The 21104-nt window shown below is 36.0% G+C and overlaps 1 protein-coding gene across 2 annotated transcripts; it reads left to right on the forward strand.

Annotated features, from left to right (window-relative positions):
• The first annotated feature begins 728 nt into the window (after positions 1 to 728).
• On the forward strand, positions 729 to 20262 carry LOC131195321 (nucleoprotein TPR-like). Of its 2 annotated transcripts, XM_058177115.1 has the most exons (10): positions 729 to 1161; positions 3719 to 3808; positions 6047 to 6125; positions 8661 to 8775; positions 10420 to 10604; positions 12103 to 12257; positions 12482 to 12644; positions 13486 to 13644; positions 14963 to 15127; positions 18250 to 20262. In XM_058177115.1, the coding sequence occupies exons 2-10, from the start codon at positions 3723 to 3725 to the stop codon at positions 18373 to 18375; spliced, it is 1233 nt and encodes a 410-aa protein (XP_058033098.1). In that variant the 5' UTR covers positions 729 to 1161; positions 3719 to 3722; the 3' UTR covers positions 18376 to 20262. The 2 variants fall into 2 exon arrangements, with proteins under 2 accessions (XP_058033098.1, XP_058033099.1); XM_058177116.1 differs by lacking the exon at positions 13486 to 13644.
• Positions 20263 to 21104: the final 842 nt, after the last annotated feature.

The following is a 21104-nucleotide window of genomic DNA, read 5'->3' on the forward strand; positions in this document are numbered from 1 at the left end:
CACACATATTTGGAAGCAAGGGCCATTATAAACTATAAGGCTTGGTTCCACATTCCACGTGGACGTTACTAGCAGTTGAATTAGATCAGCAGGCTCCAAGGGAAAGCAAATCAAGAAAATCTCAGAACTATACAGAAATGTCTTAAGTATGCTTTCTGTTTTTATTAGCCAGCAAGTGCTTGACAGAGAAAAAAAATGTGGCAGAATTGTCATCACCATAAATACATTCATACATTAAATTGCTTGTTTTCAGTCAGCTTTTAGACAAACACATTCTGTATGGTGGTGTTTTTTTTTTTGAGTTTGTTTATTTGAACAGATCAGGCACAAAACCAAAAAGAAGTTCCCAAGGGAGCATCTGTTGTTATTAGGATTAGTGTGAAACACGATTTGACAACAAAATCTTCACATTAAAGTTTGGGTAGAAAGACAACATGAAAGGCATTGCTATTCCTCCCACTTGCTAATCATTTGGAAACGTTACTATCCCCCCACCCGCAATAAGATCCTTTAAGATCTTGGCAACTTTAAGACTTCGGACACTTTCGATCGTCATAGATCTCTTTATTAGGGGGAAGCGAAAGCTTGGCTTTTTATTTATTTATTTTATTTTGTCACAACAGTATACACAAGCATCAACATAAAATAACTACATATCATATAAGCATATATATGAGCAAAAGTATGCAATAACTATATTAATTTGATATAATGAAAGGAAACAATAGGACAGGAACGGTAGGCACTTTTGTGCTCTTCTGCTCGCCCCTTGGGCTTCCTATAACCCATGGCGTTTCTTGCTTAAAGTTTAACCCCACCAGCCTGCTAGCCACCACTCTCCGGATTCCCAACCCAGATGGGCTGTTCGTCGACTCTCAAGCAGAGGAAAACTCTACTAACAACAGCAGGGTCGCCACGAACGTCGGGGTCTTCCCGGACCCGCATGCTAAACTGAGTAACTCCCCTGCCTTGCTCCGCGAAAGCTTTGACATCCTTCCGGCATCGTCCTAGGAGTCTGCGCATGACGAGGGGCGGGAGGAAAGAAAAAGGTTTCTATGGCACCAGCCAACAAACAGGAATCGATCCAGCCCGGGAGTTCTTTTTTCCACCGAGTCGCAGCTGCAGGTTCCCCCTTTCGAGAAAGTGGCGTCGGTGATATAGGTGGGTGAGTTTATGGCTGCTGGGCGTTTTCAAAGGAGGCAGAGTGAAAAGTGAACCTCGGAGATCTGCTCAGATCCTTGAGCATCCTTGAGTTTCCTTGAGCATCATTTTTTTCTTTATCGTTTAGGACAGGGGTCTCCAACCTTGGCAACTTTAAGACTTGTGGACTTCAACTTCAGCTTTGCTGGCTGAGGAACTCTGGGAGTTGAAGTCCACAAATCTTAAAGTTGCCAAGGTTGAAAACCCCTAGTTTAGGTAGTGGGCATCAGGAGACAAGATGGTAGGGATGCTGGAACTGACCCTGGTGGTTGAGAGGCTCACATTCCAGTCTAGCTACCGTGAAGAAGAGTCATTTATTTCTACCTATTGCCCCAGTTTCTCAAATGGAGAAGGAATTATTGGGTTTTGTGCTTCCAAAACCAGAAAGGAAGGATCATTATTCTTGTCCTCGTGCTAGTATAGTGACCTCAACAAGGCTGGAGAGCTCATTAGTCCTCCTGAATCAGTTCAGGACAAGCTCAGAAGTTTGAAGCGCCAGGAGGAGGGAAAATTGGGTGGACTCTGTAGAAAAGTGGGTGGGTCTTCAAACTCCAAACTGGATATTGTTGTCCCTTCTCCTCTGTTAATAGCTGCACCAACATAGCAATAGCACTTAGACTTATATACCACTTCACAGTGCTTTACAGCCCTCTCTAAGCGGTTTACAGAGTCAGCATATTGCTCCCAATAATATGCACTTATTGTACTTACTCATCCATTTGCTTTCCAGTCTACCCTTTGAGAATGATCAAGTTTGCTGCTCCAGAACTGAGCCAGCACATCTGTTTCTTAGACTTCTGACTTCTTCCCCTTGCCCTCTTTTTGTAATAGTTCTGAGAAAAATCCTGGAGAATTTGAAATCTTGCCCAGTCATTTTGTCTGGTTCCAATAAAGATTTTAACTAATTTTAGTTTTGGATTCTTTCTGAACTAGCATTTCTATTATTGCTTTCTATGTAATGGAATAATTGGATAATAATTTCTAACACGGAGTCAAAAATGAATTGACTGGGGTGTAAAATATTAACACTGGATTGCTAGAGAGGTGATTGACAGCCTGATCCAATCCATGACTCCTCAAGCAGGTTGGAAGTCCTTTGAAGATTATAAGAAGGGCCCTGCAGTGTCACATAACAGCTAATCAGGTACGTTCAGGAGTCTCAGGCATGAAAGGCAGAGCAGAGCAATAGTTTCCTACTCCTGAGGAACTTAACTGCTACCACAAAGAATATCACTGTACATTTTGAAACCACATGTCTGTGCAGATTTACTCAGGTAGAAATTCAACTGAGTTCAAAACTGCAACAGTATACATAAACCCTTAATATACAAATAATCTTGCCTAAACAAACAGTACTTCTCCAAACAAGGGCTTAGTAATCAATGAAATATTAATGGATGTAGCAGACATGCATCATGAAATTCTATGAAATACAAAATGATCGTAGCAAAAGAACATCAACCTTGTACAAACTTAATGTTAAGACAAAACATAGGAAAGATATCAACTCAGGCTGTTTGTCCATAATTAAACCCTTGGGCAGATCCAAGGGTTTTAAACTTAAATAGCATATACACTTCAATCCTCTACATATCTATTCAGAAGAATGGCCTTGCTTAGGCGCTATCAATCAGGCAGGTGCATCTAGTGGGGGAAGGGAAGCATGCCTTTTCTATTAGGTGCCTTCACTCCGAAATAATATTCCCCCACTCAATGGATCCCATCCTGAGAATGTTGCATGAAGCTATTAAAGACCTGGTTATTCTCCCAGACTTGGGGCAGGATAAAAGTTGAGCCCCTATTGAATGTGGAAGGGATGGAGTTGGTTACTTTATATGTACACTTGTGTCTGTCTATCTGTCTGTCTGTCTATCATTATCATCTCTCATCTATTCCTACCTTCTATCAATCAATCAATCTATCTATCTATCTATCTCTATTTATTCTATCTGTCTGTCTATTATCAACATATATTGATCTGTTGATCTGCAACTCATGATATCTTTTTTTTGTTATTTATCTATTTTTTACTTTCCCCCCCTTTTGTTCAATTTTGTTCAATTTTCAGGGACTACATAGACTACATAGTCCCTGAAAATTGAACGAGCTTGAACAAGTCTCTGAAGTTTTCTTGACAAGTGGTTTGCCATTTCCTGTTTCCTAGGGCTGAGAGAGAGAGATTGGCTCATGGTTACCCAGCTGGCTTTGTGCCTAAGGCAGATCTAGAACTCAGGGTCTCCTGGTTTCTAGCCTGATTCCTTAACTACTACACCAAACTACCTTTCATCTTTTCTTTACTTTTATATAATTAAAAGTGGCCTATAAATTGCATAAATGGATAAAAATAATGTTACGTATATAAGGAAAGATAAGGAAAGAAAATCAATATTCATTTGGAAGCTTTTAAAAATCTTCATTTGTTTCCTGATACAAAAGAGATGAAAATGGCATTCCACCCCCACCCCCCAGTGTGTAGCTTCTAATACATTAATGTATGATTTGTGCTTCCTTTTTTTAGTGAAATGAACTCCGTCAATTCATTTGAAGCTGAGTATATAAAGAATTTGCAAAAACAAATCTGCTTACTAGAATATGAGACAGCTTATCTATATCCTTTTAAAATAACACAGTTTTATTACAAGTATTTATCGTTCCAAATTAGCGTTATTTCTTAACAACTTTAAAATGTTTTGTATTTGTAATACCAAGGATCCATGCCTGTTTGTTATGAAAGAATACAATTTATTGGATTAATTTGCTCTAAAAACACAATGCAGTAGGTTTTTCCCCCCCTTTCCCCAATAGTTCTCTTTATTTAGGGCAAAATTAAGTCACACCTTTTGTTAACAATATATCATGTACTTTCTCTGTTCCCAACACTAAAATTGGAATGACACTTATTTATTTATAAATTTGTAAGACCACCTAACTCACAAAATGTGACTATAGGCAGCTAACATAGGATTAAAAGGAATAAAAGATTAATAAAAACATTTAAGAACCATAACAATACAATATAAATAGTACAGAGATTAAAAATCAAAACATCTTCAAAATCTTTAAAATGTTATTTTTCCAGATGGGCTAATCTAATGTCTTAACTTAGTTCCTAGAGGAAATACAAAGTTTTTAACCCCTCGTGGAAGGCCAACAGGGTTAGGCCATCTGAATCTTGAGTATGTGTTCCAAAGGTCAGGCACCATTACAGAGGAATCATGTCTTCTGGGTCCTATTAGATGGCATTGTGTCATAAAGGGAACCTGAAACATGCCCAGTATGTCAGACTTCATGGGATGGGGCGACATAAGTTGAGGTAGGGGGTCCCACAAATAACATGGCCTTGTGCCACAAAGGTTTTTGTAGGTAATAAGATGTACCTTGAATTGCACCCAGAGCTAGCGCAATGGTAATGTTACATTGGCACCTTTAACTACAGTATCTATATCAGTTTCTTCTGGACCAATTGTAACTTCTGAATGGTATTCAAAGATAACCCCACGTGCACAGTGTTGCAATAGCCCAAGTGGAAGGTAATGAAAATATGGGTAACTATAAGCAAAGCCTCCTGATCATGGAAGAGATTCTACTGGCATACAATATGTAGTTGGAGAAAGGTCCTTTCGATCACTACTACCATGAGGAGCCTCAAGTCAAAATTACCTCCAGATTGCACATCAGTTCTGTCTGGGAGGAATACAATCCCATTTAGAACTAAATAGAGAAAGCCTTCAGATCCAGGGGGCCTAAAATCCAGAATCACTCAGTCTTGTTTTGATTAAGCAAACTTCTCCCCATCCAGATATCTATAACTTCCAGATACTGGATCCCAGTAGAGTCTATCTAGCACCTATGACCAATTGAACAGATATTTCCTGTGGTGGGAAGTGGGTGCAGAGAACTTCAAAGCCAACTTTTGCCTTCCATTTGGAGCAATGGAACATTGTCTTTATAGAAACATTCTGAACCCAATACTTGAGATGTGTTGAGCTACACCTTTTATAGTTCCTACATTGCACAATCAAAAGTTTCTCCCAATTTAGCTTTGGCTTATTCCAGAACAAATAGGTATTGGCTGCTCAAAATATTCATGTTTTAAATATCAATAAGGTATTGTTGGCAATAGATCATAAAGAGAGAGGTTTGTGTTTCACTTTAATAAATTAAAATTAATTTTTTAAGTTGGGGGAACTTAATTATGATCATTTTCTCCTTCAAAATTGTAAGAATCATGTATCCTTACTTTATTTGCAGTGAGATATACAGTTATAAGCTTAGTTAACAACAGAATAAATCTAAAATTTAACCCCTAGTCATTCATCTCTGCTGCATTTCTCAGTTATATATAGAATTGCTCTTTGGGAGAAAGAAAAAGCATTTAATTCCCTTATTGTATTTCACATTCAAATGAAATGACCAATGCCTATCTATAGATAAGAACTGTTTTCAATAATACAAAAGAACAATGCATGTTTGGAAGCCAAATAGTACTTTTATATCCTCCTTGATATTGCATATAGATATTTTTCTTTTATAGTGTGTAAAAAAACCCTAAAAAGTAATTTATTATTTCTAGGGCAATTGAAGAAAACTTACATTAAGTCCCATCTCATTAAGTCCCATGTATATTTAGCACTCCAAAGGAGTGCCAAAATCACCCATGCTGATGTCAGAAATTTAATATTTTTAAATGCTGGGTTTTTTTGAGGTCATATTTTTATGAAGATTCTAGCAAATTCATATGATGACTCAAGTTTATTAACATATTTCTGATGTTAACCTGTTTCTGGAACTAGGAATTTATCTTTCAGATATCATATATCTTGTTCCTTAATCATGCACCATGAACTAGAGAGAAGGCTAAGAATGCTACACACATCCCACCTAAAGTTACTAGAAAAGCCACAAAGCTATTGCAGACACTGAAGGTAACTTTTGTTAAGGTTTTATTTGGTTCTCTTGCATTGCCATTCCAATGTCTGTATCCTCAACAATCATTACAGGCTTCTGTGGCCATATGAGATGGTCTTCCTATAGCACTTTCATGTTGTTTTTAAGTTGGCATTTTTCTAGGCATCGTTAAGATACCCGCTCTAAAAAATAAATAAAGTGTGATGTTCATTTAAAAGGAAAATGAACAATGATATCTTTGCATCTATAGGAGCACTCTATGTGTGGCTCTTGATAGCGTAGTCTATTCATTTTATTTAAATCATAAATATTAGTTATAACATCACATAATTACCTGTTTATAGAAATAATACAACCTTGTAATTGCTTATAGAGCAATACCTAAGTAGATGATCCCATCATATTTATTCCTTAATTAATTAATTAATTAATTAATTTGTCAAACACAACAGTATATATAAATATAAGCATGAAATAACCATACGAATTGGATTCAATCAAAGGGAACATTAGGACAGGAACGGTAGGCATGCTGGTGCTCTTATGCACGCCCCTTTGATGCCTTTTCTTCACTAGTTTATGGATTAATGTGCAGCCACTTTAGTTAATTCTGCCTAATCGAGGTACCCAAGTTAAGTTACTAAATTGTGGTTCAGTTAAACTAAGTAGTGTATATGTTGTAAACAAGCTAATCTAATATGACACTGAGCTACCTAATTGCTTGGGGAATTCAGTGGCATCAATAAGTGTCAATTCTTAGTGATCACATACTGTGGGTAAATTTTCTTCCTGATGATTTTTTCCCAGCCGGGTCCTTCAAGTCTTCCTGCATGCACTCATCATTGCAGTAACATCCACTTTACTATTGATTTTCCCTTCCTTCTGTTTCATTCCATCTTTCTAGGTTATAGGAGCTACGTCTTCAATCATGCATCCAAAATATGATAATTTGAGCCCATTCACTTGTGGATCAAATGAAAACTGAATTCATGCCCTTGTAACTTCCCGCCTGGATTATTGCAATGCTCTCTACATGGGGCTGCCCTTGAAGTGCACCCGGAGGCTGCAGTTAGTCCAGAATGCAGCTGTGCGGGTAATAGTGGGAGCAACTCGTTGCTCCCATGTAACACCACTCCTGCGCAGTCTGCACTGGCTTCCTGTGGTCTTCCGGGTGCGCTTTAAGATCTTGGTCACCACCTTTAAAGCGCTCCATGGCTTAGGACCCGGGTACTTACGGGACCGCCTGCTGTTACCGTTTGCCTCCCACCGACCCGTACGCTCTCACAGAGAGGGCCTTCTCAGGGTGCCGTCCGCCAAACAATGTCGGGTGGCGGCCCCCCGAAGGAGGGCCTTCTCTGTGGGAGCTCCCACGCTCTGGAACGAGCTTCCCCCTGGTTTACGTCAAGTACCTGATCTTCGGACCTTTCGCTGTGAGCTGAAAATGCACTTATTTATTCAAGCGGGACTGGCCTAAAATTTTATTGGGTTAAAATTTTATTGGGTTATTTATATTTTAATATTTTAATTTGTTTTAAATCTGGCCACTTTATAATATGTTTGTTTTAATTTCTTTTAATGTTGATATTGTGACTTTTTACTTGGCTGTACACTGCCCTGAGTCCTTCGGGAGAAGGGCGGTATAAAAATTGAATAAAATAAATAAATAAATAAATAAATTTATTTGATAATCCATTTGTTCATTTTCTTGACTGCCTGTGGTATTCTCAGTAATATTCTCCAACGTTCAAAAAAGTTAACACTCATTCTATCCTGTTCAAAGTTCAACTTTTCTTCTGTAGTGTCACAGGGAAAACCACAGCCTGCATGGTTCTTGATACATATAGACATATTCCAGTATTCCAAAATCTTCATTGCTACTCTACTGACTATTGACTGTGGCAGATTTCTGGTTCTTTTACTTTATTGTTAATTCTGAAAGGCAAAGCTACTCACTATTTCAATATCTTTAATGTCAGGTTGAAGGCTGGTTATTGTATCTGTTGCCATTAGTTTGATCTTCTTTAATTTAATCTTTGTTCCATTTATTTTTCCACTGCACTCCTTGATTTATATTAGTAGTTTGCAAGTCATTGCATTTTCACCTATCATTTTAGCATCATTAGCATAGTGTGGATTAATGTTTCTTTTTCCAAATATAAACATTCCAACACTCCACTTGTTATAACTTATTTTATAGGTAACATATTTGCCCCAATCTAGAAAGGATAGCACTTGTTCAAGAAACTGATGAGTAAAGAAACACAAATACAGAAGGGTACAGAAAGTAACATGGACGAGTTTCTTGGCATTGTTAAGAATCAGTGTAGATCTTCTGGAATGAGATGCCTTTCGGGACATTTGACTTCAACTGTTAGCCATGCTGATTGTGAATGATGGGAAATAAAATCTTAACTCGCCAGGTAGCAGTAATTTGAGGAGGAACTCACTTGTATTTTAGTTGGTATACTAGTCAGCTATTAAAGTGCTTTTACTAGTCTTTTAACTGAAATAAATGCATTTGCATGAAATTAATCTATTGCTTATTTTCAAAGGAACTGGAAGCTACCATAAACAGAACAGAAATAGATATAGCAAAGAAAGAAAATAGCACCAAGCATTATGAAACTGAAACTCAAGCAATACAGAAACATCTTCAGATACTGTCTGGTAATGAAAAACTTTCTTCTCTGGGGGTGTCATTAAGCTAAATTTATGAATATGAACTGGATCAGGGGTCTCCAACCTTGGTCCCTTTAAGACTTGTGGACTTCAACTCCCAGAGTTCCTCAGCCAGTTGAAGTCCACAAGTCTTAAAGGGACCAAGGTTGGAGACCCCTGAACTGGATCACTGTTGAATTTCTATATCTGTAAACGGCTATCTAAAATGTAGCCATATTCGGTACTGAAGTACAAAATGTGACTATATTCTATATTCTGATAATGGATTATCAGAAATCGGGAAAATCTGGCTTTACAAGACACAGGAGCTTTGTGTTACAACCACACTTGTAATACCAAGCAAAGCTGTCTTTTTTTTTATCTTTGATGAACATATTTGTAAGTCCAGAGGAAAAAGGAGAAAACCGGCTGTTACTCTAACCGGTGTAGAAAATTCAGGCTTTCCCGACATTTGCTAGATTAGGAAATGTGAGTATTTGTTTGATGTCTATTAGAATATCCATTTTGGAGCAGATGCTATCTATCCATGTTGCATTACAATCCTAAACGATGGATTATAAACTACCATGTTTCCCCAAAAATAAGATCCTGTCTTATATTTTTCTGAACCCTGAAATAAGCGCTTGGCCTTATTGCCATGTACTCAAAAGCCCGATTGGGCTTATTATCAGGGGATGTCTTATTTTGGGGGAAACAGGATAAAATTGTGCCAGTCTATAACCTTAATTAAGATTATCATTGCTCAAATGATATATGAATCCAGTCACTTCTGATACAACTCTCCTATCTTAGGTAGCTAGATGGATTAAGGCACCAAACATTCTTTTCTAAAACCTTTTAAATAACGTCTGCTATATTTCTTCCATGAGAGGGGAGAGTTCCATAGTACAAACTTCTACTCTAGAATTCTCCATTCATGGCTGAATTTACTAGTGCCCCTCAACCTCTTTTATAGAAAAAAAACCTATCACAATTACCCTTTCCCCCCAAAAATAAGATATCCCCTGATAATAAGCCCAATTGGGCTTTTGAGCGCATGGTAATAAGGCCAAGCGCTTATTTCAGGGTTCAAAAAATATAAGACAGGGTCTTATTTTTGGGGGAACACAGTAGATATTACCCTCCCTACTAAAACCACAATAATGGAGGATACTGAAACTTAGATTGCTAGAGCCAGCATGAGCGTTCCCATCTGCATTGCTGTTGGAAGAAGGAATCTGGGCAAAAGGAAAAAGAGATCCAAGATTTTGAGTGCAAAGCTGTCTAGCTTTCTTTCTGGACTGAGGGACACTAAAATACCAAACACATAACTCTACATATTGTTTACGTGTTTACAAAACGAAAATAGCCTAGTGATTTTCAAGAAGTTGCACATAAGGTACTGCAGCAACTCAAATATTGTTTATTCCTATTCTTCGCATACTGTAAGGATTGTTTTATCTGGACATAAGCCCTGCTTTGTTTCAGTAGGTTATCTTTCCTAATAAGTAGTTTTAGAGTCCCAGCCTCAGAAACATCTGGAGGCTTGGTGTCATAATTCAACTAAGCAGTCACACAAGAAAGGAAATAGATGTTTACAGGAAGACCAGACATATTTTAAATGTGTGGAGCGATCCTGATGATTTCCTGCAGATGCAAGTGCTAAAGAAAAGCTGCTATTAATGGAGGAGGTTACAAAACTGAAGAAAATGGTTGAACACTCTACCCAGGATATTTCACACAAAGAAGCAGAATTGCTAAAAATTCAGAGAGAAATGCAAGAGACTGTGAATTCAGTGAAAGAAAAAGAACATGCTGTCTGTCTTCTGGAATCAAAAGTAAGCTATTGCAGTTAAGACATTTTACCAAATACATTTGTGAAAGAGTTATTGATATGTTAGAGGCATATATGGTTGAATTAATTTTAATTTTAAAATGAGAGACTTGTGATGAATACCCTGTTTTTCTTAAAAGTGAAAATAATATGTATTTATTACCTAAACTATAATTTATCTAAACTAATATATTTTTTGGACTATAAGACGCACCAGAGTATAAGACGCACCTTAGTTTTTGGGGAGGAAAATAAGAAAAAGCTGATTGGTGGATGGATGGCCTCCCAGACTACCCCCAATCAGCTGTTCTCAGAAGTGAACTTTAGCAACAGGTTCGTTGGTTATGAGCTCTGCGTCTTGCTTTTTTTTCAGCCTCTGAAACCTCCCTTTCAGAGGCTTTTTTCCCCAGCCTCTGAAACTTCCATTTCAGGGGCTTTTTTTCCCCAGCCTCTGAAACTTCCATTTCAGGGGCTTTTTTCCCCCAGCCTCTGAAACCTCCGTTAGAGAAGCTGGGTGGAGCTACATTTGGTGTATAAGACACACCCAAATTTTCACCCTCTTTTAGAGGGGAAAAAGGTGCATTTTATACTCCGAAACATATGGTATGTGTCTTCAATATGCTTTTGCTAATCCAAATAGATGACATTTCTGAAGAAGAATATAATTCCACTTTTTTATGAAGTACAAACTTTAAAATATATATAGTTCTGAAAACTTTGGTCATTATGTAGACCTACTCATTCATAAAATAAAAATTTCTGACTTGGATTATTTGAAGAAGATCACAACCTATGTTATTATTTCTTTGTTCCTGAAAATTGATTTTGGAACTTTAGTTCTATGAAATGGCCAGTGATCTCTGTCAATTAAGCCTTCAGTCTTGTCATGAAACAACAGCCTTCATTAGTTTAATGGGAAGCCTTGAGCATTAAAATTCATGTTCATGTCTGCTCTAATCAAAATTGATTAAAATTGATATTATTCAGAGCTGGCTCTAGTATTAAAATGAATACTGCTTCCAGAATTATGAACAGGGCTGTGGTTTTCTTACCTCATCAACCCTGAGTGCTAATTTTAGTAAAACTAGAATTAAAATCTGGTGAAATTTGGTTTAAACACAAAAACAAGATGCATAGATGCTAGAGTTATGACAGATGCAATATCTGATAACAAATGGGCAATCTGGAAGGTTAGTGCCTAAATGCTATATAAGTAACAGATAATAAGTGTATATTCCTTATTCTAGAAATGGATCACTCTATACCAAGGGTGTCAAACTTGCAGTCCGTGGGCTGGATGCATCATGTACTGGCCACGCCTACCCCCAGTTTAATGAAGGGAGAACAAGTTGTGATACGTCACATGACGACAGCGTGTCATTGCAAATTTGACACCCCTGCTCTATAGTCTCACCAGAACAATCCTTAATGATGCTTACAACAACAGCAAAGCCTGAGGGAAGAGAATGTTTAGCATTCATTTTATTATATGTTTTATTTAGTGTCAGCAGAAGATTTGGCAGTACCAAGACATGGAAAAAAACCTTTCAGAACTTAGATCACAGTGCACACAACTGCAAGTATTGCTTTACCGCTTAGAAGAGAAATTATTGATGAGCTTCCAATCTCCACAAGAGACGATTGTTAAGGAACTTAGGTAAAAAAATTTGTGTTAGCCACCTTTTAATATTTTCAGAACTATTCAGTATCTCTTGTTCACACTGAATAGCTAAGCATTTCTGCATAATCAGCTATAGTATAGCATAGTATAGTAATAAAATCAGGAGAGATAGTGATACAAATAAAATCAGAGAGATAGAAATAAAAACCTTATTTTTGAATGATCAATGACAGCTAATATTTAAAATAATTTATACTTAGTGAGGAAGCTGAAAAATTAAGGCAGATCCTCAAGGAAAATGAGCTTTCAGCTGATGAAGATAAGTATTTGCTCAACAAGATGGCAGAAGATTGTGGACATCTGACAAAGAAGAATTGTCTTTTACATGCTCAAATACAGAAAGTTACCAAGCATCTGAACCAGGTAAGCCTCATCTGTTCCTCAGACTCCAATCTTAAAAACATTAAAAGAAACCACAAATTTCAGTCCAAAATTTGTTGTTCTTTGTAAATTATGCATTTCCAGAACGTTGATTGACAGATCCATGCACAAGTACATAACAGAACATTATAAATTTGAAGGATTTTAGTGTAGTAATAGCCATAAAGGTTAAAATAACAGAGGACCTTTAGAAGAATTCTATTATATCTTGTGATTGCAAAAGTAGTAATAGGAATTTTATGGCTTAGGATTCAAAATCAGCAGCATATTATTACTGCTATTTTCCAAAATAATTTCTTCACATTTTCAGGATTCAATGAGTCCAGAAGTGATCAGGAATTCCATTCATTCTGATATCCTCTGTCTCTCAACCTCTGTCTTCCATGCAGCAGTGAATAAAATAATTCTTACCAAATTCTGAGTTGATCTTTTGCGTGAGAAGACAAATTAGTTTGAGGCCTATATGAAATCAGTTGCTCACCCCTTTCTCACCGACAGGGTGGTGTTACTGCATACACAACATAATAATAATATAATAATATTTTAATTTGTATACCGCCCTTCTCCCGAAGGACTCAGGGCGGTGAACAGCCAAAATAAAATACAAAAGGAACAATACATATAACACTAAGAACAACCCTTAAAAAACTTATTCAAATGGCCAAATTTAAAATACAATAATAATTGATGATAATTTTTTGTAGATATTTTTTGTAGATATTTAATTATTAGCAGTCTTGTTAAGGGAAATAATGGTAGCACATCATAGGAACAGATACCATGATTTGCTTTACTAATATACTAACTCATATAAATGCTGTAGGAAAGGCAGCTGAGAGAGGAGGAGACTTCTTCCTATTCAAAAAGAGTGTCTGAGCTAACATCAAGAAGAGAGAAAACATGGCAACTTAAGCGGAAACTCACCCACTTGAAGACTCTGTTACAAAACCTAAGACAGAAAGTTCTTAAAGCTCAGGAACAGGTTGTTAACAGTATTTTATGTAACTCAAATTCCATTGGTAGAATATAGATGTACTTGGGGAATTAAGTAATGCTGGAGATGACCTATCTCAGTGCCTGAAGGCTCTGAGCATCTGGATGGGAAAAAATAGGCTTCAACTGAACTGTGGTTAAGACTGAGTGGTTCTGGTTTTACAGCTATGCCATCTTTGGTGCTGGATGGGGATATACTGTCCCAGACAGACCATCTGGGGTCCTTCTAGAGTCATGACTCCTGCTTGAAGAGCAGGTGGCAGTTGTAGCTAGGAGGGCCTTTGCATACCTTTGCATTGTGTGCCAATTGAATTTGTTCCTACGTTGAGGGCATCTCTCATAGTCACTAGTCACCTATTTGGATTACTGTAATGCACTTTATATGGTGCTGTCCTTGAAGAGTATCTAAAAGTTTCAATTGGTGCAAAATATGATGTTAGTTATGTGTGTTCCTAGTAGAACACAGGTTAAGCCTCTGCTTTGTGAGCTGCATAGGTTGCCAGTTTGTTTCCAGGTCAAATTCAAGATGCTGTTTTTGACCTTTAAAAGACCTACGTTCCATGGAGTTAGCTATCCGAGGGATTGCCTCGTCCTGATTACAACGATTCATCTGTCCAGATCCAATACAGAGGGCATGTTGAGTCCCATTGGCTAGGAAGTGACATTTGCTGGACCCTAGGCAACAGGACTTCTCTGCTGTGGCTACTGCCCTATGGACTATTGTTTTCCCCAAAGTGAGGCTGGTTTTATTACTTTTGACTTTCTGAAGATCCCTTAAAACCTGGATGTGCCATCAGGCTTTGAGACCTCCAGGCAACTGGTGAATTAGTAAAGTGGCTTATTATTATCTATCATATTTCCTTTTCAGCTTTTAAAGTTGTTTTTAATAATATCTATAATATTGCTTTAGTACTTATTACCTTTTTTTAAACTTTGTTATACATTGCTTAGAGTCACTTGTGAGATGGCAGCTAACAGTATATAAAGTTGATAAATAAATTTGATAAATTAATAAATTAAACCCAAACACAAGAGCCAGTATTCATTCCCTTTCTGTGCTAGTGAATTCTAGTAATATCCCTTGGATTTTTGCAGAGTCAAAATTAAATTTATTTGACAGAGTTGTCCTCAACCTGAAAAAGCTTACACTCATTTAGCATATAAATTCACCCATTCGTGAAGCATGCTTAAGATTGTATATATCAGCATAATTAAGGATAAAATTAAGGTAGTCTTTGAATCATTGTCTCATTTTTAAATGAAATTGAGTTTTAGACACTAATTAATTTCAAAATCACTGCAAATAGTTACTTCATCTACAAGAAAGAAAATCTACGGATCACAAAAGACAACATCTTCATATACAACTAATTGATTTAGAAAATCAACACACCAAAGTGCAACTGGAAAATTCTAAACTGAGAACAGAGAAAAATCATCGGGTGGAACATATTTCTCAAATACACAGACAGGTATCTTAAGCAACATACCTTTTTATTTACATTCTATGCTTTTGACATTTAAAAAAAAAGACAGAATCTTTGTAATTGGCTTCCCATATTTAATAATATCTAGTATAAAATGAAGCAAATGACTGGTTATGACTCAGAATAAAATATTTATGAAAACTGCAGTTAGAGAACCAGATACAGTTCTGCGAGCATGCAGGGGAAGAACAAAAATAACCTATGCATTCCTGCCTGAAATTTAAACAGTTAAGTGAATTAAAATTTCAAAATTCATTAGTCAGGATTAAACCGCTTCAAAGGAAGATCATCAGTGATTATTATTAGTCATGGCAGCTATTGGGATCGTCATGTTCAGGGTTAACATACACAAATAGGAATAGGAGATGCTGGGATAAGGAAAGAGCAAAGTATTTTGTGTTCTGCTGGATTTCCTTCAGAGGCATGTAGTTGGGGAAAAGGATGCTGGATTATAGTATATGTCAAGTTGAGAACACTGCTTTAAAGTGACCTGTGGCTTTTAGTTATAGAACTTTCAATAACAAAAGTTTGTTAAATCTAGAATCATTCACAATCCTGCAGTACATGACCTGCAGCGTGATCTAAAGTTCATCTAAGAATTGTTAATAAACTTCTCACTTTGGGTGTGGAGGGAGATATTTTTTGGCCCACTCCTTTTTACAAATCTACTTCAGCTCATTGATGTTTTGAGGCTGTGTGAATTGCTCACTTCAAGTCCTGCCATACCATTTCAGTTGGGCTAGAAAAACAATTCCAAAATGCAAACATTCTTCTGCATCTGTCTTTGTTGTAATTTGTTTGTTTAGGATCATTTTTGTGCAGCATGATTCATATTTGCTTAGGCTTTGGCTCACACAGAGTGACACTCTCTTGTAATGGAACTTGGTATCTAAAAGCTATCCTGGTTCATCGTGAAGTGACCTTAATTCAACAGCCATTCGTGAAGAATATATACATATATTGTATATATGCTATATGCAATAGAAGATGCAATTATCATTAACTGCATGACTATAGATGATAGAAACCAAGTTTGATCAGATTTTCTAATATGAGCCTCAATAATCTTTTTTTTTTTTTTTACGTCCATAGAGATTTCTGGATCAAGACAAGTTTCTTTCATAAACCTGTTTCATAAACAGGTTCTGATGGAGCCACCAACATGTGGGTACCATCTTTTGTGAGAGTCCTCCACATACACACACCTGATTTGTCATTTGATTAGTTATCAATTGAAAAGCTGCTTGTTCTAGGGCCTTACATACTTTTTCCAGCAGTCAGGAAATGTTGGCTTAATATATTCAATAAAGACGTGACACAATACACTGTTTTTGTCAATCTCTTTATTAATAGAACCTTAAAGTTCTGATCATTGTCACATTGAAGGTCACCATACTGCAGAATTAGTGTGTGTGAAAGACTCACAGACTTCTCTCACCAGTGTATAGTATTTTGTTGCTATAACAAGCAGATCGTTAAACCTGCTTTTCCTAGCATCGGTAGGCGGCTTCACTTTTCTTCTAGCTTCAGCGTCTGTTGCTTTTTTCATTGACACACAAGTCAGCCATGGAAGCTCACTGGGGCATTTTAGGTCAGTCATTCTCAGCCCAAACTAATTTATAAGCTTGGTTTATGTTTGTGTGTATGTGTGTGTGTAGTGGGTATCTGGAAGAGGGAGCATTATTTTGAGTTACTGAAGGGAAGGGAAAAATCAATTATAAAAATGTTAACTCCTATTCATTAATTAAAATGGTTCATTAAGATTTTGCCTGATTTGAGGAAACTTAGCATGATGCCAAAAATGACTGTTATCACCCAGCAATCAACTACTTTTATAATAAAATGTGATTGGTAGGCAAAACATTCAGAAAATCAAAGAATCAGATTTACAGCGATCAAAGGCATACATTTTAGTGACTCCACATATCTTTGTCCTTTTTGAAGGTTAGCAGAATAAGGAAATATTTCTTTTGTTTGCTTCTTCATATAGGTCACAGAAATCAGCTTGCCTTGATACAAAATTTAATAGCTTCAGTTTGTCAGGCATTTTTAGAAAACTATCATGATTATGGCTATAAGTAGAGAGAGGGTTGGTATTGCAATACCATAAACATTACCCAGGCAACATATAACAAAAATGGTAAAGATATAAAAATATTAAATGTTTAAGCCATGGTTAGCAATTCAATAAACCAGATTAAAGATGGTGTTCCATGCAATACTTAACAGTTCCACAGAAAGGATTCCCTCAAAAGAGACCTTTCTGCATATTTAATAATTTGACAGGGTTGTCCAGTTTGCATTCTACTGGATAGTTTGCATGACTTTAGAACTTGAGAGCCAGACCTGAGGTCAATCCCCAAAGACTGACAACCAGCTAAGGTCTCTACCAGATAAAAATCACCACAGATGAGCACCACTGCAGCAATTATGACTGTTTTACATTTATTAATTAAAGCTTCAGATTCCTGTTTATGCTGAGCAGCTTGCAAATAGTTTAAGGATTAGGCAAATGAGGACTGGAAAACAGTTGCCAAACCAGTCTTCCTCACATAGGAAGGGTACATGAACTATGACATTTATGTAGGGTTTTTCCCCCTAGTATTCTTAGAGATGCTTTTATTAAATGTTTTAGAAGAATAGATGACTCCATTTCACAATAATTTTTTCCCAACTTTGTAAGCCTCTCACAACTATAGCAGCAAATTCTAGGACTCGGCTTCAAAAACCCTTATAGCAGTTAAGTATTGTGACAAGTTTTTTGGACTAGAATCTTCATTTGGTACATAAAATTCAGTAGATAGTACTAGAACGTCTGAAAGCATATGTCATGATAAAACTGTTAAGGGACCAACCAAACTTTCAGAATAGGACAGAAATAATCTACTCCATCTCCTTGCACTGTACTAGATCCAATTTCTTCATATACTATTGAATCAGGAGTGTGTAGGTGCTCCTGAAAAAACATGTATTTTTCTGAGTTTATACATGAGTACATTGTATTTTGCTGAAACTAGTCACCATGTCAAATGTCATAGATAGATATAGATGATAAATTTTAGTACAATTATTGCAATATTCAGAATTAACACTTTTTCCTATTACAGATTGCTGAAAACCAGAATGAAATGAGTTTTCTGCATAGCCATGTTTATAGCTTGTCGTGTGATCTCAACAACTTGAAATCTGAAGTCAATATGGCCTCTGTTCCTCAGAAGGAAAAGGGAAAGTGATCACCAATATATTAACAACAAACTGTGGTTCAATGAACTAATAATTTGAAAAGTAGTTAATTTTCCCTTATATAAATATCATTCTTTGAAAAGTTTCTTTAAATTAAGAAGTTGTATTTTATACATGGGACTATTTTTAAAAAAAAATGACTTAAGAGAAATATCTGAAGATAAACTAAGTTTTTTGCTTTAGATAATATTTTAAGTATTTGTATATTCTCTTGATTTCAAGGTAATTTTAATACTTTTCTCATTATTAATGGATCAAATTCACATGTGAAAAGAAATTGTCACAAATTAGTACCAGTGAAAAAGTAGGGCTTGCATGGTATTCTTTTTGATATGATTATGTTCAGCATAAAACAAAACTACAATGTTTTCATGATCAAACATCTCAAACAGAAAATAAATTACCTTTTTTAAGTCAGACGTTTTTCCGTATTCTGCTTCCTATAAAGGATCAGATTCATCAACTCTTCAGAATATCTCTCTAATGGTTAGTGCCATCTGAATCATCCCATTAAGCAGGCATTTAAGTCCAAATTAACCCATTTATAAAGAGGGGAAAGCTAACCACAAAAGTACCGGTACATGGAATGTACAAACTTACAGCACAGCAGTATGAAGAGAAGAGCTTAGTGCCATGTTGCTGTTGTACATATTCTATACAATTCTCTCTACAATACCAATTCAGTAAATAATCTATTACTTAGTATAGCCATGCAAATAATTTGAAAGGACACTTCGATTCCCACAACTTTGCAAGCAGGACCATATCATGCTAAACATTCTGTTTGACTGCTTCAAAGATCTTCTCCCGTCTCCTGTTTTTCTTCACAGGCAGTTTCAGCAGATCTTTTGCGCACATAAATGCATGAACTGTCAAGCTGAGAAAAGATTTATATTAAATCATTGCGTTTTACATTTCTGTTCACTTGGCTAGTTGCTATGATTGAATCTTTCCCTGGCCCAGCTTCAATTAATTGACTAGCCCTACTACTCCTTTTAGCAGTTCTACTTGGTCTCTCTGCCAATGAACAAAACATACATGATTATGAATATGTCAAAATCTAGATGAGAGTGCAGAAATTAAGACTGCTGTTTGGGATGCATATTAAGAGTTCCCAGGTTGTTCTGGCAGAGAAAACACCATTTGCAAGAAAAGATAGTGACCCATGATTCAGAATGTTCAAGTTAACAAGACTTAGCAGTATGCATATCCAGTAAGATGGAGCTGGTGGATTTTATCCTATACTTCTGCATAAATAGAAGCGTACCATGCTCTATTGGGTGCTAAAGCAATACACATATACAAAAAGTATTTAATATATTTTAAAATTTTATAAAGCCCTGCAGACATATATAAAGGAAAACTGAAATTCAAAGGGGCTTATATAAACTAATTTGATTGAAAAAATAAGTAGGTAAGCAAATTTGTGATTTTAAGGCTATTAGCCAGGCTAAGCAAAGCAAATATATTACCATAATGCCATAATTCTTATAAAGCTATAAATAAAGTCCAGAGCTAAACTAAGGCACATACCCTTAGGAGAGGGAGACTGAAGAGATATCATCTACATTATTTCTTGCAGTTTCTTAAATTGTATGCAGTAGCTTAAAATATATAAATAAATTTTAAACTATGGACTTTATTCTTTTTATTATGCTTCACATATTTACATGTAACTTTTTAAATTACTATATTTTGCTTTACTTATGTACATTTTCATACTGTAACAGTGTATTTAGGAAATAAAGCTTGCTTAAATAAACATGCTTCTTGCCTGAAGCTATTTTGGAAAATTGCTTAATAGTAGTATAGCTAACCGTCCAAATCCAGCTTAAATAAAGGTACTAGATGGATTGGTTTTTAATAGCTGTGCAGAATGTAAACCCCAGAAATCTAAGCCAATTTGAGGACTGATGTAAAAGTCAGGATTCAACAATAACAGATTCTTAATCTCTGGTTTATAAAGAACTTTTTCCAAAATATAAATTACCAACATTTTTCTTCCACTCACTCATAACCAATAAAAAGATCGGTGTAGAGACAACTACCATGGGGTATCAGTTGTTTAAATTCAACAGTTTTCTTCGATAAAATAATTTTGATAAAGCTTATGTTTTGTTAAAGGAATAGCCAATATGTCACACTTAAGATGTAATTTAAAAAAAAAGCCTGACTAGAGATGCAAAATGCACAATAATTTATCCAAAGTCCACAAAAAATCCTGAATATGTCTACAGATTTTTTTAAAGATAACCCGAACAAATCACAACAATTCTGTAGTGTACCAAGTGTATATTTCAATTTACTGTATTTAATCTAACAACAGATTTGGTCATAATTTACCAGATATACACAAATGATTTAAGTAGCAAAAGGAGATTCGGTTTCAAGAGAGTAAGTAAAATACATTAAGAATGTAAAGCCAGGTCCAGTTTAAGCATTAAGTGAATAGTATGTTATAATAAAGCAGATTTAGGTGATTTTTGGACTAAAGATAGGTAGATCAATTGTAAACTATTTTATGGGGAATAAATGGGATGAAAGAAATCTTTATACTATAACTTACATATTCACAGAGCAGAACATTTACTTAACGTTTAAAATACTTCCCATTCATATTATGTTTCCCAACTATTTTCTACTTTGGACCCCAAAAGAATTACACATTACTCATTTCAGTCTAGAAGAGAATAAGATGTTTTCAGTTCTTAAAAACAAA

Source organism: Ahaetulla prasina, chromosome 3 (genome assembly GCF_028640845.1).
Source record: "Ahaetulla prasina isolate Xishuangbanna chromosome 3, ASM2864084v1, whole genome shotgun sequence".
Classification (NCBI taxonomy): domain Eukaryota; kingdom Metazoa; phylum Chordata; class Lepidosauria; order Squamata; family Colubridae; genus Ahaetulla; species Ahaetulla prasina.

Bases quoted from the DNA above. Each gene is read 5' to 3' on its own strand.
- LOC131195321 (XM_058177115.1), top strand. From the start codon at position 3,723: ATGAACTCCGTCAATTCATTTGAAGCTGAGTATATAAAGAATTTGCAA. The intron at 8,776-10,419 runs GTAATGAAAAAC...GATTTCCTGCAG, and splicing joins ACATCTTCAGATACTGTCTG to ATGCAAGTGCTAAAGAAAAG. The intron at 10,605-12,102 runs GTAAGCTATTGC...TGTTTTATTTAG, and splicing joins TCTGTCTTCTGGAATCAAAA to TGTCAGCAGAAGATTTGGCA.